Source organism: Lepidothrix coronata, unplaced genomic scaffold (assembly GCF_001604755.1).
Source record: "Lepidothrix coronata isolate B3197 unplaced genomic scaffold, Lepidothrix_coronata-1.0 Scaffold41, whole genome shotgun sequence".
NCBI lineage: Eukaryota > Metazoa > Chordata > Aves > Passeriformes > Pipridae > Lepidothrix > Lepidothrix coronata.
The window spans coordinates 1,648,547-1,673,078 of NW_016690221.1; the positions used below are offsets into that span (position 1 = coordinate 1,648,547).

Here is a 24,532-nt window from a genome sequence, read left to right on the forward strand (position 1 = left end):
CCCAGTGACAGTCATTCTGATCTCCAACCTTTACAGAAGTTTGAGGGAACAGGACTGACAGTAAAGATGCTGAAATGCAAGAGGGATGAGAAAGGGACTGTACAATGGATCTATGTAGAACATCAATTTTCATTTTCATTTCATTTTCTAGGACAGATGGGGGAACACATCCTTTCCCACGTTGCTTTCCTGTTGGGACTGCATATTGCTTGCCTGTACCTCGCAGCATTTAATCTGTTGTGATTCCCTTAAATGCCTGTGTCTCCGTAATACTCACCTTCCCTTGGGCTGCGAGTCACCAGCATGTGTGTCTTTGTGTTAATTTGTCCCAGTTCAGAGGCACAGCATCATTAGTGAGGCGCCGCCACTGCAGTAATTACTGTGGGATTTGGGCACAGCGGTGTGTTCTTGCATCACACTCTACCTTCTCTTTAATCTACACGGGCCATCTGCTTTATTTCTTAACTAAAAGTTGTTTTGTTTCTGCTTTGGAACAGTGACTCTGTTGCTCCTAATCTTCTCTGTGTAGAAAACCATTGCAGCCAGGATAAATTACATCCCTATTTGATAGATCGTGCTCGTTTTTGAAAGATTTCTTTCAGGTCGTGCCCTGTAGTTTTACCGTGTACAAGTTTTTCCTTTCCTTTGTGGCTGCAGGGACAGTCAGGTCAGAAGTTTGGTAGGACCACTCTGTAATCTAGAGAACTCTTGGCCACTCTAAGTCTGACCAGTCCTGCAGTTGGCTCTGTACTGAAGATTTCCCAATACAGTAAATGACGTTACTGGGCAGTTATCCCATGACAACTTTAAGTAATAACCTTTTAAACCCCCATTCAAGTAAGAATTGTGTGTTGGGTGACAAAGCACTTTGACTTCTGTCTAAAAGGTCTGTTGTGTCTTTTGCTGTTGCTTGCCTGATCAAAAATAGTGAGTTGTTGGACTAATCAGGTCAAAGGCTCGAGTTTCTCCAAATCTTCTGTGAGGGGCTGTCTTCTCCCCTTGTGCCCTTCTCTCCCCAGACTCCTCAGTTTGGATCAGTACTTTAAGAGTTGGTTTCCTAAGCCTGGGCAATCCTCAGGCATAGAAGTAGATTGTTTAAGTGGGGTGGAAGGTTGACATTGCTGTTAGAGAAAGCTTCCTTTTATTTCCCAGAAAAACTCGTTAATTAGATGATGATTCTCAGAGGTATTTGGTATGGTCAAAGTGGACAATTTTTGATGTTTTAGAGGCATTAAAATAAGATTGCAAAATAAGAGCAGTGGGGATCTGACAGCATGTGTCACTTTCCTGGTCTTTTGGAAGAATTTATAGCCTAGTTTTATCAGAAAGTGGGTTTTGTTGTTGTCGTCTTATATGCCTTTTAAAAATGTTCCTGTTGTCAATAAATAAGGTGAGGGCTACAGTGATCCATGCATCAAAAAATATAAAATGAGAATAATACTTCCTTAGGTCTGTTGGCAATTTATTTTTCTTGTAATGGGAACATTATTTCTGCATGAGCCTATCTGTCCTTACCACTAGAAGTTGATTCACACAGTTCTAAGGCAATGAAATAGCAGCATCAAATCAGGCAGTTTGCATCTTGGTTTTGTGAAAAGAATAAAAAAATAACATTATTTCTCTTAAGATGTTTTGGAGTAGAGCAATCATTTAGAAAATGAAAAGATCCTTTGTCTAGGAGGCTCTTCTGTTTCACTCTTTAATCTAAGCAGCTGCCTTTCTCCTTCCCCATGGGAAGTTGTGGTGGGTAAATAACATGGAAATTCATTTGATGATGGAGACATTAGAGGTTGGCATGGACAATTAATTTGTTATTAGACAGAATTAATTTTATTTGATCCTTACATGGTTCTGTTGCTGCATATAAATTCAGCAGCTCAGTGAGTTAGCCTGTGAATGCAGCTCTGGGTTTGATGAAGGATGGCTTTTTTGGCAGCTTCTTTCCCCACCTGTGTGTGAAACGCAGATTATGGGGAAGCCTTTGCCTTTGTGCTGCTGGAAGTAATTGCTGGGTTTGTGACCTAAAAGTTGTGCTTTTCCCCTTCCCAAACTAAATGCTCGGGATCATCTTTGCTCAGAAGTAGTTTGAAAATGAAGTTTCTGAAGCTACGTCAGCAAAAAGCTGAGTAGAAGAAAGTGAGGAACTTTTGCCTTGTGAATGTCTGAGCTCCTTTGCTCGTACAAGAGATGGAACGAAGTGTCAGTGGCTACAGGTAGAAGTGTTGACTCTCATCTCCAGAGGGATGATCTCCTTGTAGTGTCACAAAGCAGCAGGTCTGTGTTTTAGCCCAGTTCTAAGCTGCTGAATGACCACAACCACTTCATCTTGGGGGGCACTAGTTTTCCCTTCTGGAAGATGGAGATGGTGAAGCTGAACTCCGATAAGAGGCTGCTTTAAGATTAACTGCTAAAAACTGCAGCATAAAAACCTAAAGGTAGCCCTGCCCTTCTGCTAAGTGGGAGAGTTTCATGAACAAGTTACTTATAAGAGTGTCCTCATAAGACAGCTGCATTTGCATATATTATACTGCATTTTTCCTCCTGCTTCTCTCCTGCCTTAATTGTCTGTGCTCTAGTTTTCCCCAGACTGGAGAGTCTCTTGCTTGTACTAGATTGGCAAACTAAAGATAAAAGTTTTTGAAAATGAGACCAAGGACAAAAGCGGGGAGGATGTTCAACTCAGAACTGTAAAGGAATATGTGAGTGTGTTAAAAAGAGTACCAAATTCAATTATTTTTGTTAACCAGTGAGATCAGAAGAGGAATCAATTATGTTGTGCAGGTATCTCTCTCTGTGAGCTGCATGGTGATAACTTCAATTGCATTTGCTTTTTAAAGTTGACGTGGCAGTAGGCAGCATTGTTTCAGTAGGAATGAGCAGGGAAGAGACTAATGTCGTCTGTAAGTGGCAGGGAAATACAAAACTCACACCTCTTGACAGTAATTGTTTTTGTTTAAAAAGCAAATAAGAGAAAAAGCAGGAGAAACTTAGGGATAAAATCACACCTCTTGAAGAAATTCAGGGCTAGACTTGGCGTATGTTGTTGGAGATGATTTAGCTGTAATTTAATAGGTTCTAACATAGTGGGTAAGACTGTGGATGAGAAGGGGAGGGGAAAAAACAATCTTCTGATTATCCATTAACTTGCCAGACTTGTTAGCAAGCTTGGTAGGAGAGTGATGTGCAAGTAAGGATTAGTGATGAGTAACTGTCCTCCCCTTTCAGCAGCTCCAGGTCCACAATGAGCAAGCACTTCATGCTTGTGTTAAGCACCTCCAGCACAGACAGGTCTGTCATTTCTGGGTCTGTTTAAAATGCTGTGCTAACAGACACAGTAGAGACCTCAGAAATTCCCTTCGTGTCGAATGCAAAGTCAGCCCAGCTCCTGTTTGTTTCCCATCTCCTGCTGCCCCAGTGAGGCTCTCACTGTTTGCACTCCCTGGCCCCACGTGTGTGATGCCCAGCCAGGCATGTGCCTGTCCCTGGTGCCCTGGTTCCTGCCAGCCTCCAGGAATCACTAAGACAGATCACACGTGTGCCTAAGTCTGTGCAAACATTCCATAAAACCTTTCCTCGCAGCCGGGGCTTGCTGTGGGATGTCGTGGCTCTGGGGCTGCTCTGGTGTGCACAACAACACGCTGCTCATAAATAACACCAGGTTATTTATAACACGCTCCTATGGCGTTACAAATAACAGCCATATCCATCACACACTGTTCATTGAAACATAAGGATTTAAAACCACTTCAGAGACCCCCCTGTTTCCACATGTGGCGAGTGAAAAAGCAATTGCTGTTTGGAGGAAGGGAGGAGTGGCTTGGCTTTTCTCTTTGCTGTTTGTATCGGTGGGGTAAATTGTCTAATAACCCCAATTCTAAGCTTTTGAAGTATTTTTATTGCAAAAAGTATTCTTTAAGTATGAAATACATATGTTTGAAGTGCATGAACGTTGAATTTAGAGAAGAACGGTAGCGTTCAACTCAATTCAGTGGGTGATAGTAAAGAGGCAATTACATATGATTTGTGAAATAAAGAGAGCAACCTCGGCAGAGTGTGGTACCTGCAGGGTTTAACAGCACACTCTGATCTGAGCTAATAAGAGCAGTGTCTAATATTAGAGTTTGCCTTGTCAGAAAACCCATTAGTGTGCCAGTGTGAGGATGGTGTGCGTGATGTAGAGTGAGCAGCTGTTTGCCTTTTGGTGCCACAGGAGGAGGCAGGGAGAAGCTCTCTCTAAAAAACTTCATTTGTCATGCTGCTGGTTTTTTTTGTTTATAGTATTAAACTGTTGATTAAGAAAAAGATGATTGAATAGGTACCTTCTTTTAGAAGCACACAGACTTCAGCTGGACATTAATTCCTTTATTTGCTCGTGTTCCTAAGAAGTTTTTAAAGTTATGTGTAAAGTTGTTTTTTTTTTCTTTTGAGATGAAAACTTAGGAGCTCTCTATTTTTCAACCTGTTTACTCTTTTCATGTCATCTTCCTTCATAGCTGCTGAACTGACAGTATTTTTTCCTGCCTTTCTCACACTAAAACCTAAATACAATTACAGTTTCCATTTTGTGCCCTCTGGAGAAAAAGGTCTTTATACAAGCTATGCCACAGGCTTGGTGAGGAGGGGTTTTCAGTTACTACCACATTTGTTTTTAAATTCAAAGCTTTTAGGGACTAGTGTTTAAAATTAGCTATATGGGGTAACCTGTTGGATGTGCAAATACAGAATATTAGTAAAAGACCACAGACATTTCTTCTCTTCTTTGATTTTTAGAGTGACTCTGTGAGTCTTCTGTATTTTGCTTCATGGTGGCTGACCCTCAGTTTTCAATTACAAAGTGATTTCTTGTTCCTAATCCTCATCTAATTCATTCCTGGCTCTCCTTCCAGTCAGGTCTGGATAACTGAGAGAGATATTACCGTGGTTCCTCTCAGGTGTTGGAGAGAAATGGATATTTATTAGCCATCTGCTGAAATGGTAAAAAATAAGAGGAAAGAGTGAAGAATTACACTAGTGAATACTGCAGAGAAACATATCTTCAAATATGTACAAGACTGCTCTAGAGGAAAAGGTAATAAATTTTTGCCTGGTATTGTGCTTATAGGCTTAGGGAGATCATTTCTAGCAGGTATTTTCTGTTCTGTTCATGCTTCCAAGGCACTGCCCCAGCAGCTGCAAGTACAGACAGGACTGATGGACTGTGCTTTGCCCTTTCCTCCCTCCATGACCTCCGTGTCCTGCCTCCTTGGCCTGAGGGGGAAATCCGAATGACAGAGCCTGTGAGCCAGCCTGGGCTTGGCAAGTGAGCCTGGGGCGGATGGGATCAGTATTTCTCTGAATGGAGCTCTGTGTAGGTGGTCAGTGAGATACCAGCCCCTGCGAGGCTTCATGTGTTTAGATCATCAGAAGGTACATCTGTATTTCACAAGTACATCAAGAGCTTGTACCTTCTTCATCGTGTTTCAGAAATGCCACTAGAGGATATTATGAGATGATCACACTGTTTTAAGTGTGTTCAGAAGTTGAAGACTTCTAAAGATACAGCAATAGTATTTTCTTCACATATACACATTTCATTATGTATATCTGGAGCCGATCTGATTTGCTCACATTCAACTAATTTACTTCTTGACTTAAGTGAGTATTAATCATAAACTGTTTCATTAGTAACTAATTTGATTCGGGGGAAAAAGTTGAAAAGATTTGACATCTGCTGTAAAATTTGCAGCACTTCTTCCATGGACTTGAGGCAGGTATTTTGCACAAGGAGTCTTTTGCATAGCCTTGATTGTTAATTTTGGTTTTGTGTGTGTTTAACATCCTTGATGTGCACAGGAAGACAGGCAGAAACTTATGACTTGCTGCTTTTTGGGTGCTTCTGTGCTTACCCTCAATAAGCTGGAGGTCCTAGTGAATTAGTAATCATGGGCAGCATCTCTGAGACTGCACTGACAAAAACAGTACAGTAGTCCTGCTTTCTGTGAACGTGGTAGAGCTTATGTATGTTGTCATTGGAGGTGAAATAATAAGGCCAAGTCTAAAAAGTAATACTTGCAAACGAAATACAAACAGCTTTTTGGAATGAGTTGAAGGAGAGGGATTGTGAAGTGGTCAAATTCCAGCTCAGTGATTTGCTCTTGTTAACTTTTGTTTTCCCTTGGTCTCTAAACCAACATCTTTTTTTTTGTGCTCATGGATTCAAGTGATTTTTATGTTGATTGTGAAGGCTTTTTTGAACAGCCTGAGGTGGATGTTAAGGATACTGTTAAATAATTTTAAATGAGGAATTTTATCCATTCATGGACTTGCTTGTAAGAATTCTATGGGACACGGTCCTGGAGAGAAGGGGAAAGCAGGAGAGCCAGGGAGGTTGGGATGGACAATATCTTGAGCAGCTTTCAAACCTCAACTGTTGTGCAAGTCTGAGTCTGTCTAGTGCTGGTAATAAACTACATTGAAAATGGCATCATCTCATTCAGCTGGTAAGATAAAGCTGTATTTGAGAAAGATTGTACTAAGTCAGGAGAGTGCCAGGTTTATTGAAAGGCATTTTATTAAATAATATAATGGTATTTCACAAATGGAAGCAGAGAAGCAGAAGAACCAAATATAGCAACAGATACGTGACTTCATTTTAAACTTTTTGTTTACTTTAGAATAATAAAAATAGTTCTGATAGTATTTCCTAACACATTTTCCAGAGGTGGAACAAATTCGGTGATGAGTGTTGCGTGCTTAAATATCGCTGTGCAAACGGGTCTGTTCTCCCCTTTTTGTTTTCTTGAGGGCTTGATTGTAAACTTAGAATTCTGTAATTCTGCCTGTGATGGTTGGGTGTCCTTTGGATTGGCTTGCTGGTATGTGGAACATAAGAAAGGCTAAAATTCAGCTTCAGTGCCTCCAAGTTGTCCAGACAGTTCTGCACAGTGGGTGTGTTGCAGTGTGGAAGTAGGAGTTGATCTTCCCCATTAACTGTCTGCTGTTGACAGTGCTCTTCCTATGGTGTTACGTGGCAGGGAGAGACTTCTCCCCTCCATTCCTGTGTCTTTTGTTTGCCAATAATTTCTGTGATTATGTTGTGTTCTGTTCACTCTGATGAGGTTGTGCCCAGACGTAGAAAAGCTGATGGTCCATTTCGTTCTCTAAAACGTGACAGTTCATTACTATGAAAGCAAACCAGTGGGTTTAGTTTGTAAGAAAGTAGGTTATCTGATACCCTGGTTCTGCTCTTTATTGCTGTGTGGTTTTGTTGAAAATAAAATGTAGGTATTGTGGTCAAATATCAATTAAAGATTGATGAATGTTTTGGTCCCATACGTTTAATCATCACTCTCTTTCAGATGTATATAATGAATATATTTCCTAAATAGTGTTTTTCTTCTGATTTTTCCACTGTTTTTAATGAAGCATGACTTCAGTACTTCACATTTTGTCTAATGGTTTGAGCATAACATTGTTGATGTCAGTGCAGTTTTGAGGAAAGGTTTTGTTGATTTAATATTGCAGAGGCAGTGGAGAGAGAGAGAAAAGAAAGGAAATGTCATTTTGTCTGCGTGAATTAATTTTATAGTGTCTGGTGACACTGTAAAGGGAAGGTGATCACTGAGTGGCAGCTAGTATTAATATTATGTCTACTAACTTGTAGGCTATTTTAAAGTAATAGTTTCATTTCTGAAATGTTTAAAATTTGAGGAAATCTGTATGTATGGGTTATTGTCATGTGGGCTGCAGATTCTATCTTAGATATAGGGTTGCATCCTTCTCTCTTGTGTTCTCTAGGTGTGGTTGAGGAGGTTAATCACTGGGGGTTTGCCATCCCCTGGCTCAGCAGCTTTTGGGAAAGCATCTGGTCCTGTTTCTCTGATGGGCTGAGCCCTCTGAAGGTGTTGAGCAGTTGGTACTTGCCAGCCCCTGGAGTTGTGGTCCTCACATGTGGGGACATCCTGGCAGAGTGGGGTCTGTGGGTAACTCATATGTGGGTGAGTTTGGGCAGCAGACATTGGGATCACGGGCTCTTTAGCCAGCCAGGAGTGGGTGAGGATGTGCCTGTTACAGAGGGGGGGGGAAGGGGGCAGTGACTCTGCATCTTCACTGTTTCTCTTCATTTATTCCTCATCCACCCAGTTCAGCTGCGGATGCTGCAGAATGAGAGCAGAAGTCAGACATGGGTGATGAGAGTGTGAAAGACTGGAAAAGCAGCTATGCTGGAAAACTACAGATTGGACTTGTTTACCTTAAAAAGTAGTTGAAGAAGAGGTGACAAGTTGAAAGCGCAGAGTCTAATGAATGAGTGGTTTAGAGAAGTTATTTGGGAGCTGTTTTCCCTGTCTGTGTGAAGCAAGAATAGAGGTGTTCAGTGAAGCTGAAAGGTGGCAAATTGAGACCTGATAAAAGAAAATACATTTTCAAGAAATGAAAAACATACTAGGATTAATTTCCACCAGAAAACTAGCAAGGTCAGGAATTTCTCAGGGTTCAGAAAGAGACTGGATATTGATATGAACAATAAAAATATCCAGAGGAGTTGTCAATGAGAGCTTACTTTTGGAAAGTATTTATTAAATATAATTTTTCTCGAGTTGGAAAGCTGAAGGTGGAGGTACAACTGGAATGATGGCAAAGCACCATAATCTTGTACCTGCCTGAAGCAGTCCTTCCTATAGCTGCTTCCTAAACATCTGATTTTGTTCTTTACTGTTGTGTCTGGGTCTCAAGGGAAACGAGATCCCAGGCACAGAAAGGTGACCTATGGGCTTCTCTGCCAACCTGCACTGAGGTTTGTACAGGATTTGAGAACCAGCACATGGCAAAGCTCTGTTCAGAAGCTGCATTCCTGAGCACATGGTGGCACATTTTCTTTTGTAAATGCAGAAATCTCTTTCAGATGTGCAGGTCACAAGGTTAAAGAGCAGCCAAACTTCATGGTGATTACTTGCTGTTTGAGAGCAAACCCTGAAGTGACTCCTGTTTAAGATAATGAGACACCTTTTGTGGGTTTTGGCTGAGCTGTGCTCTGAGGTGAGAGAATAAACGTATCCTAAAAACAGCCAAGGAAGTGTTGCTAGGTGCAGATTCTGTCTTACACACTCAAGGTGTTAAAATGATTATTCATTCATATTTTCAAAGGGTGCAGGTCAAAACCTGGAACCCACATCACGTGGGTAATGTGAAATATATGTTGTGTAATATGAAATGAGTATTTTGACCTCATCCAAGTAAATCATAGAATTTTAGTTCAAAGTGATGGCTTATCATTGCTTTGCCCTGAATAAATCACTGGGGGTGATTAAATAATCTCCCAGTCTTACTGTTGGGAGCATGGTTTGGGTGAGAAATGACCCTTTATGGTTATTACCATTTCAAGAAGAATATGCTTAGAATTCTTTACCTTTATAGGTGGCTTATGTAGTATGGAAGGTGCACACTGTGCCTCTGGTGCCTAACAAAATGCTTTATGATTTTTGGTCAGCAATGTGGGCACCAGGGCTGGTTTGGCACTGGAAGTGAGATTGTATGTATGGGCTGTTAGTTTTTTACCCTCCTTCATCTAGGTGGGTCTGTGAATACTGTGGGCTGCTGGGGAGAGGAACTGAGGGAATTTCAGACAGTTATTGTAGATAAGTGAAAACAGCTAAACCCCAACATGTAGTTGTCAGAAAGGGCTTTTGCACAGATGGATTCAGCCCCATGGCTTGCAGGTTTATCAGAGTGGTGGTTTGCAGTGTGGGTGCTGTGAGTGTCTGGCTTTGGGCTTCACGTGTGTTAAGGTGCGCGTTACTAAACTTATTTGCATGAGACTGTCCTGTTGCAGCAGATCCTCAGCCAGACTGTTCAATCTTCTCTGCCCAGTGTCCTCTTCCTGAGGAGGAACCACTGGGCTGCAAGGACAGGGGGTGCCCTCTGCCATGAGAATCCTTTAAAGATAATTCAGATATGCTGTGGGCGACCTAGGAAATAACTTGATATATAATTTGTGAAACTCTTACTGAAACTGCTGATTCTTTTATACCCTGGAGGTAGTAGAGAGAATATTTTATGAATTAAGTAAAGTATGGGAAATTATTAATGTCCTGTAATAAAACAGTGAGGTGATATATATTCTGAATCATCATCTAAAATCCCTTTTTCTCTGCCTTCTTGAAAAAACCTCTGCTGCTGTTTCTCTAGAGTTGTTGACACATGTTGAGGGGACAAAGGAATTAATTTTGAGTTCAATGGAATGTGCTGTGTTGGAGCTGATTAGATGAACTCAGGTCTTTGATTTTTTTTGTCCTCTTGAAATCTGGTGTGAGATTTGCCCTCCTGCTTCAGTTCTGTCTTAACTTAAATATCCCAGGAACAGAGCCCAGGCAATGGGGCCATTGCTCTTCCTTTATTCTTGCAGAGATAATTGCACAGGCTTAGAGCACAGGTCAGTTTACTTTTCTCCCGAGTTAATGATATTTAAGTGGTTAAAACTGCAGGAAACTGCCTGTTAAGAGCTTTAGAGGCCAATATCTGGGTTACTCAGTAGGCTGGAGGAAAAGAAATCTGAGGGTAAGCATGAATGTAGGGGTGAATTTTTATGTGCTGTAGACACTGGCAGAATAGAAGAATCTGATATACCTTCTCAAAAACTTTTCTTTTGAGGTTGAATAAGGGTTTTTTCCTATTTTTTTAAATAGGTGAATAAAGTATTAGTTCTGTACTGCCAGTAGGTAAGAATGAATACATTCCCTTGTCAGCCTTCCCTCTGGCAGTGATGGTAATCCAGTGGCTGGGTTGAAGAAAGTATTGGGGTATTTTTGTTTTGTTTTGATCTGGGGGTTTTATTTGTTTGTTTTTGTTTGGGGGGAGTTGTTTGTTTGTGTTTGTTTTTTTTGTTGTTGTTTTTTTTTTAAAGAAATTGCTGTTTTTTCATGTGTGAACTGTGCACATGGTGTCAGATGGTGAGTGAGCCTGTGCTGAGGCAGGTGAATAAGGCAGCTTCACATTACACAAGATTGCCACTGCCTGAGCAGTGGGAATAAGAGAAATGGTAGGAAGAAGAGGGGTTTTTTTTGGAATGAAGAGATGAGAAATACACTGAGGCAGAAAAGCAAGCTCGTGCTGGAGATAGGCAGCGGTGAGCGTTCCGGTAGAAGGGAGTTAAATGAAGGAAAAATCATAAAATTATTTCACAGCAGCAGGAGGTTAAGAAACATAACTAAACATGTTAAACTCACTGTGAAGCAAGAGGACCCCAGGGGTATTTTAGTCAGATAATATTTAATTTGTTGCAGTGTCAGTTGTATGATTGCTTGTCAGCTGGCATATGTATGTGCTATAAGCAAAATGAGGCTTTCAGAGACCATGCACAATTTTCCAGGAGATAGTAAGCAGGGGATTTATCAGAGACAGATTAAAAGGGTTACAGTGGATTTATTTGCTCTGGTCCATTGCCAGGATATAAGGCAAGCTGAGCTCTCTGCAGAGAAGCGTTGGAGGAGAGGGACCAAGAGTTAGAAAGGAAGAACTATAAATCTGCAGAAAAACTTATGGAATACAAGAGCGTGTAAGATACACAGGTATTTGTGGGAGTACATTTAAAGCTGCCAGCTGAGTGTTTGCCAGAAGAGCAGTCAGCTCACACAGTTTCTCCAAAATTTAAGAATGGATGGTTGGGAAGCTAAGAGTATCTCTGAATGCCTCATTCTGGCACCTAAAATCAGTCTTTGATTGCTTTTCTCATGCTCTCTGCCTGGCTGTGCCCTCTTCCCACCACAGTTTCCCTGGGTGGCTGCTTTCTCCGGACTTCCAGCCTTGGGAGGAAAGACAGTGTTCAACCTGAATGATACACAGCCTTTCCTAGCAAGAAAATGGCTCTGAGAGTCTTAGAAAACTGATGAAAACCATCCCTTGCAGAGAGATGATGGGACAGATAGGGATGCTTAATTCCTGGTTTGCTGTGTGCTTGTGGTTACAGAGTACGTCAGTCATTCCAGCCTCTCTCCCACCTACTCAGGTTAGGCATGGATGGAGGTTCTTGGACTTATATAAAAGGGATATTTTATTTTTGTTGGACAAGCCTTGGTTGTAGGAAACAACACATCTGAAAGGCTTCTTTATAGGTTAAATCTATCTTTAAGTTCCTGTAGTAACATTATATTGGCTTGAGGGGCAAAAATGAGGGTTGATATATGGACAGTCACATTTGAGAATTATGGATGTTTAAAAAAAATGTTCCCCAGTGTTCTTGTCAGTGCAAGGATAGTGAAAGCTGCTGGATGTTTTTATTTTTATGGAGTTAATGGGCTTTTTTTTGTAAATGGTGTTTTAATTGAGGTCTTGAGTAAAAAGTCAATGGTGTGTATATGCATACATGTCTGCAGTCAGTTCTGATTTGCAAAGTAATGTGAAAATAGGTCAGCCACAGAGAGAAATGCTGGGAAATGGCTGTAGCTGAGAAGGAAGTTATTTGGAGGTTTGGGAATAGAAAATTTTGGTTTGAAGATGATTTGTACAGAAGACAAGGGTGGTAAGAGGAAGGCGAACAATTTGCCTTCTGGTGGTAGTAGATGCTGCTGTAGGCAAGGAGAGTTTGAGAAGTTTCTGGTAATTTAACTTTTGCTGGTTTTGCTTGGCCTTGGTCTCTTGGGATTTTTTTCTGTTCTGGAAGAGTCAGTTAGCTGCTGTGTTAATTAGTGCTCCAGGAGGGAGTTGAGGGGATGTGGCTCCCTTACACGTGTTCCTGTAAGAGCCAAAGTCTGGCTGAACATGCCTTTGGCCACAGCCCTGCCTTCAGGCCCCTGTTTCCTGCATCTTGCTCTTGCTTTGTTGTTACTTTCCCCCCTCCATCTTCCATAAGGCAACGGGATATGAACATGTTACCAAGTAAGACTTAGCAGTACATCAATTCCTTATCAATTCCTCCAGCCATCAATTTGGAGCAGAACCCTTTCATTGTCAGTAGCCCTGTTGGCATTCCCTGGCTAATGCTTTTCTGTGCTGTACAGGGCATCTCCCTGTATCCCAGTGAGCTGAAAGAAGGATGCCCATGCTTTCCATAAAGAAGGTGCAAACTGGCAGCTCTGAGAAGGGGCAGATGCCCACTGATGCTGCAGCCTGTTAATGGTACCTGGTGTCTCTGCTGCCACACAACACTGTGCTTTGTTTTCATGAGTTTCATCAACCTGATGCAAATTCATTTCTCTAAATTACAGAGTTGTTGTGGAATTGTAATTCTGCTCTTTGAGAAACACATCACTGAAGTTAAGATTTATCACATTTATTATTTGCCTTTATTCTGTAGACAATTTACCTGTCAAAGAAGGAAATTAGACTGGTTTGATATTATTCGTATTAAGGCTCAGTTGATTGTTTCTTGTCCCTAATTCTTCTCTAGCTGCTTGCAATCTGATTGTTAATGTTTTCTTCAAGTATTTTATGAGATACCAAAATATTGAAGTGATTTATAATTGCCAGAGTCTATATCTTCTCATCCATCCTTCTTTTAAAAGGTTGGATCTGTTTCACTGTCCTATTTTCTGGTCCTGTCCTGCCATTTGTGAGTTCATCAAAAAAAGTTGCTCATGGACCAGAGATTACTGTGGTTAATCTTTTTCAAGTAACCTAAAAATACATTTTTTCAATAGGTCCTGACACAGTCTAATATATTTAAATATTCTTCAGTTATTTCTAATTGTATTTTGGCTTATGTTCCTATACCTCACAGTGCTAATTTTACTAATGTTAAACATCTGGTCAAGCCCCACATGCCATCTCCCTTCTTCTGTATGTGTGTTTGTGTACCTTAAAGCAAGGAAGTATAGACCTCTGTTACACAGTCTTCTCTCTCTTTTATTTGTGTTTTTATGAGAAATAGTTACCTAAATTATACCTGATTGCAAATAGCACCTGTTTGATGTCGAAGCCCCATATCTTTCTTCAGTCTTGAAATTTTCCCTTATTACAACTAATTTGGATTTAGGAGTCTGGAGAGGAAGAGGAGGAGGAGGAGATCTTGCCACTGATTTCCGATAATGAAGCAGTCTATTAACATTCTCCAAAAATTATCATTAATTAAACAAAAAACTGATGTAACGCTCGGAACAGGAATATTTCTGTACCATCAAAAAAAAAAAAAAAAAAGCACTGAATGGGAAATATCATTATGATTCTGCTTTACAGAGTCTGTCTCCTCTGCCAGGCTCTAACCCGTGCAGAAACGAGAGAGCAAGCGAGCTGTGCCGTTGGGTTGTGGATTAATAGTTGAAGTTCACTGGTGTGGAAATAAAGCAGATTTTACTGTGACTAGAATCTGTCATTAAAAACCCATTATTGGAACCGACCGGCACAATTCCTGCTTTTTCGTTGCTAATGACAAAACAATCTGTTCTTTAAAAAAACAACAAGCCTATATTTTCTTGCAGAGAAATCGTGCAGGAGTGTTACCAGAACAGAAGCCGGGTGAAGAGAGGCAGTTGAAAGATTTATTGATCAATAAACCAGACAATTACAGCTTGTTTATAAAAGGCAAAAAAAAAAAAAGCCACCTCAAACCTCAGGCCTGCGAGCAACACTGAGACTCTAATAATGATAACTCTGGCATCCAGCTCGAAACGATAAAAGTCAATAGGAAGATATAGGATTTCAATAAAATTATGACACCAGATAAACTTTACCCCAGGAACAAATTTTCCCTGGGTGTGTGACTGACTTCAGTTAGATTTGTAACTTTAATTTCTTTCTTATTGATTTTTCTTTTCTTCAACTAATTAGAAAGTCTGTGGTGAATGGAGTGTGTGTACGTTTGAAGAGGGGCTAACGAGCAGCAGAGGGGGCAAGGCCTGAACTTATGTGGTTGTTTGTAAGGTCAGAGGCTTCTTGAAAATTTTTTGGCTGTGTTTTACTCTTCAGTTGCTTCCAATAGCCAGCTGGGAGTCGCTCTCCTGCTCCTCAGTGTGACTGTGTCTGAAGCTGAGGGCTGCCCTTGGAAATGTGCAGTGCTGCAGTGACACAGGGGTGGTGCTTGTATGAACCATTCTCAGGCCTTTCCCTAAAATTAACCCCAAAGTCCTGGAGAAGCCCACTTGTATTCCTGCTGTTTCTAAACCACTCTGGTGTGTGAATGCCATGGAAAGGGACTTCATGAGTTTCAACCTACTTGCCAACCAGATGGAACTTTGGCTTTACACAGAGGGAATAGAGGAGCTGGTGGGAGGACTGGGGAGAAGCTTCATCTTAGGGGTGTCATTTTGCAGAGGCATTTTCCTGTTCTTTTCTTCATGGGATTAGCTCTAGTTTCTGATTAAAATTATAAAATGTGTTTTCGTTTTAGTTACTTATGTGGTAGTAGGAGGCATATTTGTTTGATGAATGGGCTGGTGCTGGCAGAAGGAAGGGAAACTGTTCAACCTTTGAAAAAATCACTATCCTTCCTCTTTTTCGAATTTACATCTCCTCAAACACAGCTGCAAGCTGCAGCACCAGAGTTTGTGTAGGGCATTAATTTCCTAGGTTTATAATGAACATCAAAACTGTCATTCTGCTTTTAGGGCATGTTTAAAGTAAGCTGCATTTCTGTTCAGGTGTTGATTTAAAACTGCTTAGGGTAAAAAACACCTGGAACTGTGCCAGTGTAAGTCCATGGTGAGTTAGCATAGGTGCCCCATCCTGGTTAAATTTTGGGAATTCCCAGAGCAAGTGCTTTTTAGTAATTCTGGTGAATACTCTCCTGATAGGAAGCAGGAAAGCAGAGGTGTTGGAATAAGGTTAAAAAGGGTGTCTGAAAGTCCCTGGGGATGATTTTGCTGGGGCTTGGGGAATATCCTGTTGTGCAGAATGAGGAAATATTGCAGCAATTACTAAATTAGGATTACATCTTAGAGAATCTTCTTAGACAGAGGACTTATCAACAGGAACTTCTGTTTCCTGCCAAACTAACAAGATCTTTAGGAGGGAGGGAACAGCTTTCAGTAAGTGCTCTTGATGGGGAGAAATTTAAAAAATGGAGCTGGGGACCACTTGTTGAAAGCTGAGGACTGATTTCATTCCAGTATTAATATTTAGAAATAATTGAAGAGCAGAAGTGAACGCCAGGATCAAGTGTTTAATTGTGCCCTTTAGTTCAGCTTTTCAGCACCTTTTTTTGCAGTACAGCTTGTGCTGTGTTTACCATGTGTGTTTTTTCTTGAGAAGTTTACTCTTCGTTTAAGAGAAAGGCTTTGAAGGGCAAGGGCTGTAGTTGATTTCTGGGGAGAGACAGCCTGTAGGGGTGTCCTGCTCCCATGCAGTTTTTCCATGCTAACATGAAAGCAGGAGTTTGTCCTCCTTGCAGGTGAAGAGCTCGGGGAACTGCGGGCATCTTGCTGGGGATGACTTGAACCGGCCTAATATTCAGCAGTTAATTGGAAGCCAAGTGTGATGGGAGTTGCCAGGGGTCCTGTTTGCTTTTGAAAAAACACTAAGGATTTTGGGACTGCCCTGCTGTAATGGAGAGAACATTGCAGTGGTAAATTATCACATCGATGAAAGATGCTTAGGAGAAAATTAGGATAGCGGAGCAGCTCGGAGTGTGGAGAAGGAGGGAGGATGCTGTAATTGCAAATCTAATTGCAACAACATGCAAAGCTCAAACCAATACGTTCACTAAAGGCTGTCATTATGTTCTCTTCTGTGCTCTACACAATGATTTGACAATAAATGGGGAATGGAAGGCATCTCTTGAGCAAAAGCAGTTTGCCTTATGGGGAGTGCAGTGGGCAGACTGGGTGATGTCTGTGTGTATTGGAGGGGGAAGAGGAGGAAGGAGAGATCCTGTCCTGCCTTTCTGCTAAAGAAGTTCTTTACAAGGCTGGTGTGGCTGTGTCTGGGTTTTCTTCTGCAGTAAGATGGAAGTATTTCCTTTCTCACGTCTGTCAGATGTATAATTCTTTCTAAACTACGGCAAAACTGTTCTTTCCTTGAAAAAAAATTCTCTTCAGTCGGATCTGGGTTAGGAGCTAGTAATAGCTGCTGGTACTATTTATGTTGAAACCTGTTTTTCTTTATAATTTTATTAACTTGGTTCCTGTAGCCTCAGGTTGTCCTTTGATCTTGGGGTCCTTTTACCTGCTGACCAACCCAACCATCTTGGCTGACCTTTCAATCTGTGACGTGCTCTGAACACATAGGTACCTCTGGCAGTGCCCTTGGTCTTGTTGTCACACCTTGAATGTGAGTGTTCCTTCTCTTCCCCGCATGTGCTCTTGCTATCCACGTTCAGTCTTTGACCTTTAGGTTTGGAAGGAGGAGATAACCTTTGTATCCAGGCTTGCTTAGCTGAGCAGTTAGTCACCAAGCAAAAGAGAGGCAGCACTGCCTTGGGTTTATGCCAGGGGCCTGAACTGCTTTGACCCTGTTCTGTAGCCTCACAAGCATCAAGGTTCTTCCGTGCAGGCAGAAGATGAAACGCTTCATCAGCTGGCTAATCCCCCTGTGCGTATTGCACCGGAACCAGTAATCTCCTTAAACACACCTGACCTCTTGAAATTTTCCTTTTGTCCCCATTCTTCTCCATCAGTGCCTTGGAGATAGGTGTTGTTTGAAGTTGGGAGTGCACTAGGAAATACTTCAACCAGGAACCCCTACAGAAAGTTTTACCTTTAGCTTTGAGGCCAGGTCTTATAGTTGGGAATGTAAACTGCTCTGAGGGAGCCGAGAGAGATCCTTGTTTTTGTCTTTTTCTGCAAGTGCTTGGTTATAATTGCCAGCAGATTGTGAAGTGAGCCAAACACACTGTCTGCCAGATATTAACCTCTGAAAAAAATATTTGTTACAAACACTGAGCGTCGCAGCGTTTAACAAGTGATAAAGTCACATACCATTTTGAGGATGTTTGCTCTCAGCCACTTCGTTCATTGTCAAATCTGTTTCATTTCTGTTGTGACAATTCTGTTCCTTCTTTGCTGAAACTCTGGCAGGAATAATGTCAAGTACGACAAGAAATATTTGCTGAGGAAACCCATTCAGCCATGTTGAGTTAGAACAGTATCTCCAAAAAGAGGGCAGGCTCTGTTTTCAGTCACCATCTGCTTGTTAGAGCGTCTGCACGTTGCTTTCCTGCAAGGGATGTGGAGTTTTACAGACACAAGGCAGTCTAATTTTTCAGTTTTCACAGCAGCAACATTTACTTTATTACAGCCGTTTGCTCACCTGTGGCTCGATGCTGATATGAAGACGACGAGTGCGCGTCCATCAGCGTTTCGTGTCTGCCTAAGAGAACACCGGGCGAAACCCTGGAATGCTGTTCTGGGAAGCCTCTCCTGGGGGTGCAGTCAGGGGCTGTGTCTCTAAAGGTGTCTGTTCTTCCTGGCAGGAGCGGGATGGGATGCGGGCGATCCTGGAGTCGTACGACAGCGAGCTGACCCCCGCGGAGCACTCGCCCCAGCTGGGCCGGCGCATGCGCGAGGCCGAGGACACGGTGCAGAAGCTGCACGCTCACAACACCGAGCTGGAGGTAATAAAGGAGCATCAGGTTCTAACCCCAGGGGGGAAGGAGTTGAGACCTTTCAGATTGAACTGCCTTGGTGATGTGATCTCCCCTGGCAGAAGCCAGATTTGCAATAATCAGACTTTAAAATTCCAGCATCAGTAAGACTCACGAGTTATTCTGCGCCTGGTGCTGGCGGAAGCCAAGGATAGTCTTCGAGTGTGATGCACCCATGCATGGCTGGGGTGACAACTAGTTCCTGTGGGTTAAAGGGATGCATTTAAGGGGAAGTAAAGGAGTAGCAAGTGTAGTGTCATCTCTGTGGTCTAGTCCAAGTGATTCACTGTATCACGTCTGTCAAGGCTCTCCTGTACATGGTGGGAGCAACTTCTGTTTATAAAAGCTTTAGTTAAGGGTTGAAGAAGTAAATCTATGTGCTGTAAGTTCTTCACTTCTTGGCATTGGGCCAGAAAACCTCAGAATACTGGTCACTAGTAAATGCTTTTTACTAGATTTTCTTGAAGAAAGAAAACATTCTTTCCAAAGACAGACTTCTTTCTTGAAGGAATGCTTATATTATCTTTAGTTCTCTTTTTGGAAATTTGTATTCTGAAATGTGACTGTGGTGAGATAAACGTTAACATGCATTGGCCAAATCATTCCTCTCTTCTCTGTTGTGCTTTGTCATAGTGGAATGAGCTTTACAGTCATGAGTTGAAATATTTGGAATATGTCTGTGATCTCAAAGCTTGGCAGTTTTATTTCACAGGCTTTACAACAGTCATAAGTATGCGAGTTTTTCTTTCTTTGTGTCTGGTTCCATCATCATGTAGATTTAGATGTTCTAATTCAAATGGAGTAAAACTTGTAGAAATTACTCCTTGGGTTTGTGTTCAAGTTATAAAAGAGACTATGCCACTCTGCATAAAACTCTGTTGCTTCTGACATCTTTAAAAATGCTGTTTTCTTGTCCTGGGAGATAGGGACCAGTGACCTTTAAATCCTTAGCAAGCAGAGCAGTGTGGTGTAGATGACTATCATGGTATAGATCCATTTCCTCCCAGTGTCTCAGAAGAAGGAATTCTGCGAAGTTTTGGGCAAGCTGATAGAGATGTAACACCAGATAAAATGGAAATTTGCCTCAATTTGTCTGTCTCAGAAGTTGCTCTGTGTTGTCTTTTGATCACTGTATTGCTTCCCACCAGGGAGAGCAGGAATAGGTGATGCTGACATAAAGGGATAGGTGGCTATTTTATCTGCTTCCTTAGTTGTTCCCAGCAGTGGCTCTAGGTTGTTGCAGGGAGATTTCCTGAGTTGTTTCTTTGATTATGTTGGGTGTGCATATGTTCAGGCAACAGCAAATTATCTTTTTCTTCTTCAGGTGAAAGCGTGGAAGAGTGTGGGAACCAATTGCTATACCCCTTTAATTATTTGTTGGGAACAAATTCTAAGTTTATTTTCATGGGTATGGATTAAGGACTACATGGAAAATTTCAGAAAGGAGCTGTGTTCTCTGGAGGTTTGTTGTGTGTGATGTCAACCTTTAAGCCTTCCAAAGACTTTGCTTGGAAGCAGGATTCAAAGACCTGATATTTTTCTCATAAAGTAAAATTTTACGCTTCACTTGTTTGTGTTTGCCTTTCTGACTGCAGTGTTGACTGCTGAATCCCATCTGTTTTGAAATTTTAGGGGAAATTTTTTTGTTCTAGTAAAAATCGACAAACTGGAGAGGGAAATTGAGGTGCAGGCAGGACCCCTGGTGCCTCATCATCAGGAGCAGCAGCTGTAATCAACTGCCAGTAGATCAAAGTCAATGAGATGGTCGGTGGCAGCTATTAATAACTTCTGACATAATGCTCTGCGCCCTCCCAGCTCTGCTGAGCCTCCCCATGACTCTCAGAAATGTTGACACCTGAATGACTCAGCTCACAAACAGAGGAGGCTGCTGGAATGAGGCACCTTGGAGCCTCAGTGGTTTCTGAGATGTGGGAGAAACAGCCTCTGTTGGAGGGTGAGGAGGGAAGGAAAAGGAGAACTTGAGCATGTTTAAGTCAGTATGGCAGAAGGGTTGGGGCATCCCAGAAGCCTGGGATGGGACTGGGAGGGCAGCACACAGTCAGCTTGTAGAGTAGCTCAGGAGAATAAGAAGAGCTGATCTGTGAGCATCATCACATGGCAGCAAAGCAAGAACGTGCACAGCTGTTCCAGGGGGATCCAGGGGAGGTCTGGGGTGGCTGCAGAGAAGGGCAGTGATGGATCTGAGCTGAGAAGGCCTGTCTGACACTATTACTTTTTGATAGGCTAAGATGGTTAAAGTGTGGCAAACAATCAAGATCACCACTTAGCAGGGGATGTGCCACTGTGGGAAACTCCAGTTATTCCCACAGAGGAGTGTCTGGCACCCAGCAGGCACTGGGACACAGTCCCTGTGTGCTGCCCCTCTGCTGGGGAGGCTCCAGAAATCACTGTGGTCCAGGAGCTCTTTGAGTTTAAAAAAGCCTTTGAAGAGTCAAGGCAGATGCATCCTCTTGCATTACATTTTGTACCTTCTGCCTTTCAGCTTTGTTCGTAAATCATAACATTTGCACCTTGAACCACGTCTAACCTCTCTGATTTCTTTTCTCACAGCTTTTATTTTTTTTTTTTTTTGGCTACAGAGTAACTAATTTACCCAAATCCCTTTCTGTGCCCCCTAGAAGAGAACCCTTTAATACTTTCTTTTTTCTTGTTTCTTCTGGCAGCCCTAATCTGTCACTGGCAGCCCCACCTCTGACAAATCATAGAGGGGGAAAAGTGAGTGTTCTTAAGAGGGATTTTTCCTTGCTCTGAAAAGAGAGATTTTCCCATACATTCCAGCAGCAGGCTGAAAGCTATGGTGAAGAAAGAGTGATAGAGATAACACTGTAGGAGAGAGGAGGAAGCCACGTGGGACTGGGAAGATTTTGGGCTGAGGCAACAGCTTTTAACTCATTAGGGAGATGAGGTCTCTGGTAAGTCCTTTGCTGGGTGTATAAATGGAAGTGGGAAGCTGCTTAAAAGAACACAGGGAACGAGAGAGGAGTGTGTAAGCCCTGGGGGGAGCTGTGTGTGTGTGTGAGTGTCTGTTGGGAGGATGGAGTTAGGAGATATACAGAGCTGTGCCCCAGCCCAGCTGCTGGGAGAACTGCTGTGTCTGAATTAAACAGCACCTGGATTACAGGCACCTTTCAGAAACTGGGATACAGAAGGATGCTTTGATCCTGTATCACTTCAGAGGTGAAGTGATGCTGCAGAAGAACTAGTCCTGTCAGAGCCCGATGGGGCAGAGGACTGGAAGGCAAAGAGAGGCTGATGGAGAACTTTTTAAATCCCTTTCATTGATGACCAATGAGAAAAGCTGGATCTCTAATGCATGGACATGCAAACAGGGGTCTGTTTTTCTCCTCCCCAGAACTGCCCGCCCCCAACCCAACCCCTTCCTCCACAAGGCTGATGAGGTTGGAGAGGCTCAAGGAAGCACTTTATGGAGTGTTGAATGTAAGGCATGGAGACATGCAAAGAAAAATGTCATCTGAAATGGTGGCTGGAGAAGCAAGCTGGCTTTGTCAGCCCATTTCACGTGGTTAATGAAGTGTCGCTCACCATCTTTTAAAAACTGTGTTTTGGAACTGAAGAGGGAATGAGTTTGTCCCTGGCCAGCCTGTCATAAATACTTAAACTTAAATACTGTAACTGTGTTTCTGTGGCAGCCTGATTTTTTTTTTTTTTTGATGCTGGTGATATTATCAGTTTTCTTGCCAGTCTTCGTTAACTTTTACCACCTTAGCTCTCATTACTTCTAATTTCAAGGTAAATATGACAAAACAGGAAGCTTCTGTGCATGCAGCAGCTATTGTGAAAAAGCTTTGATGTGGAGTTCAGTGTTGGAAAAGTTAAATCCAGCTGCACAAAAGAGAAATAATCATAAATATAACTCCATTAATAGTGATTTTATTGCAATGCTCTTGGCTCCATACGAAACTTTAATGAAGAGAGATTTGCAAGGAAGACTCACGCTGACACCTTCAATGATCTCCAGCATCTTTTACATTGAGAGATTTACACTGTCTGTGAGCACCATATGTACCCTAATCAGTTAATTGTGAGCCTGACAGTTTGAGCACACGAAATGCCATATGTTCTGTGTTTTGTTCCACCGCGGGCATTAGTGGTGACCCTAAAACTCATTGACCATATATTGGCTCTTAATCTGCCCCTGATGTTGGTTTTGTGATGTTAGTCACCAATCTGCTCCTTGCCAAGGGGGTTACTCAGCAGTCACACCGGTGCTTAAAGTGCTTAATTTGAATGCATTAAAACGTTAATTTGAGCAGTTAAGAGTACTTCTTGTCTTTTACCCAGCTTCCCCCTTCAGCACTCTTTCACTTTACCTTTTTTTTTTTTTCCATCTTGGATCTACACTTTGTGTTTATCTTGCTCCTTTGCCATATTTCCTCTCCCCCTCAAAAGTAAATTGCTTCTTCACGTAGCAGAAGGGGTTTCTGTCACGGTGGGAACTTTACAGAGACATTTCCTCCCATCTGTGCAAAGTACAGAGGAGTTTGTTTTAGTTTTCAGGTTTCTCCTGCCTACTTTCTGTACCTCTCTGCTGCCATCCAACCTTTGTGCACTGTTTTTTCCTTCGGTGACAACTGTAAGATGCAGTGGGAAGATTACTCTGCTCACTTTGGAAGTCCGTAAGGAGCAAATCAGAGCTTTCCTGCCACTCCAGAATGGCATATGTTTCACTTGCCCAGACTTCTGCTGTCATTGTAGCATCTTATCTGTGACTCATGTGGGACAGAACAGTCTCTCTCTGGAGATGATGCTAATGCTCTCCATGCATCAGCTACCACTGATTGCTGGAGCAGTCACAGGGCTGGACATCATCTTCTGACAAAACAAACACCTTGTCGGAATAGCATTTTGAACCTGAGTGCTTTGGTATCTCTTGGCAGGCTTGAGCCTTCTCAGGAACCACGGTGGTCCTTTGCTTTTTTTTTTTTTCCTTTGCTGAAGGAGAGTAGGTCAGGCCTGTGTTCTCCTGCAGTCCTGCAGAATGGATTATCTTGGGTTCTCTGTTGTTTCACGTGTTTCATCTTCCTTCAGACTTGACTGACCTTGTCAAATCAGGGAGTCATTAGTTTTCTCCCCTCCCTTTTATACCTGCCAGTGACTGTGTTTTGGGAAAACACCGTGCAAATAATCATCATATAAATGAGGAAGTCAAGTCACAAAGGGCCTTAATGATTTGTTAAAGGTGACAGTCTCTGCTCTGTGGAAGAACAGTGCCTCTTAAAACCAGTTGATGCTGCAGCAGAACCTGTCTCTGTGTCTGAGGCTGCTTTTTTTTTTTTTTTTTGGTCAAACTAGATTTTAAAACTCAATTACTATTTTTTTTTTTTTAGGAGATTGGTCATTTGGGATCTGTCCTGAAAGTTAGTAATTGCTCAAGAGAATCAGTCCATGGCACTGCCTTGGATATTCTGCACAAGGCAGCATTGTTTTCATGACAGGGAGATTTTTACAGCTATTTTTAGTGTGTGGATGCTCTGACAGTTTAAGAATGGCTTTAAGTCAGCAGTTCCCAGGGACCACAGCTAACTGGAAGCAACCTGCATCATTCTCAAGAATGAGAATGTCCTGTCACCAACTTGTGTAGGGTGAATCATTAAATAAGACAACTTCTAGCTTGTGATAAGCTCCCTTACAGGCAAACCCCCAGAAAAATACCCCCCATTGCAGACCAACGAGCAGCCATAAGGACGCTTTTGCCTCTGGGCTGGATATTGAAGGCCATGGGACAGAAAAGCATTTTCCTACATTTTCCAACTCTTCTGCTCTTGTGTCCTTTGAGTGCAGGAAGGACAGGGGTAGACAATTGTCATTGCCATCACCTCTTGCTGCAAGTCACACTCCTGGTGTAGATGCAGTCAGTGACATTCTCCCCCCTAGTTCTCTTCCTTGGTTTTGATTCTCTAAATGTGAAGATGTCTAGTAATGATAAATCTAAATGATCACCTGTGCTCGCAGTGCAGGGAGTTTAGGATGGACTCTGGCTGTGTCTCAGCCTGCAGGAAGCAAACC

At 42.2% G+C, this 24,532-nt stretch overlaps 1 protein-coding gene across 2 annotated transcripts in view; it reads left to right on the plus strand.

Moving 5' to 3' along the window:
- MAD1L1 (MAD1 mitotic arrest deficient like 1) overlaps positions 1-24,532 on the plus strand; it is a 353,601-nt gene that overhangs the window by 126,570 nt on the left and 202,499 nt on the right. Inside the window, exon 12 of one of the 2 annotated variants that reach the window (XM_017813643.1) lies at positions 18,314-18,454. In XM_017813643.1, the coding sequence (XP_017669132.1) occupies positions 18,314-18,454 (141 nt within the window). Of the gene's footprint in view, positions 1-18,313; positions 18,455-21,345; positions 21,418-24,532 lie in introns of those variants that run through there. The other variant, XM_017813644.1, reaches the window with a different exon arrangement.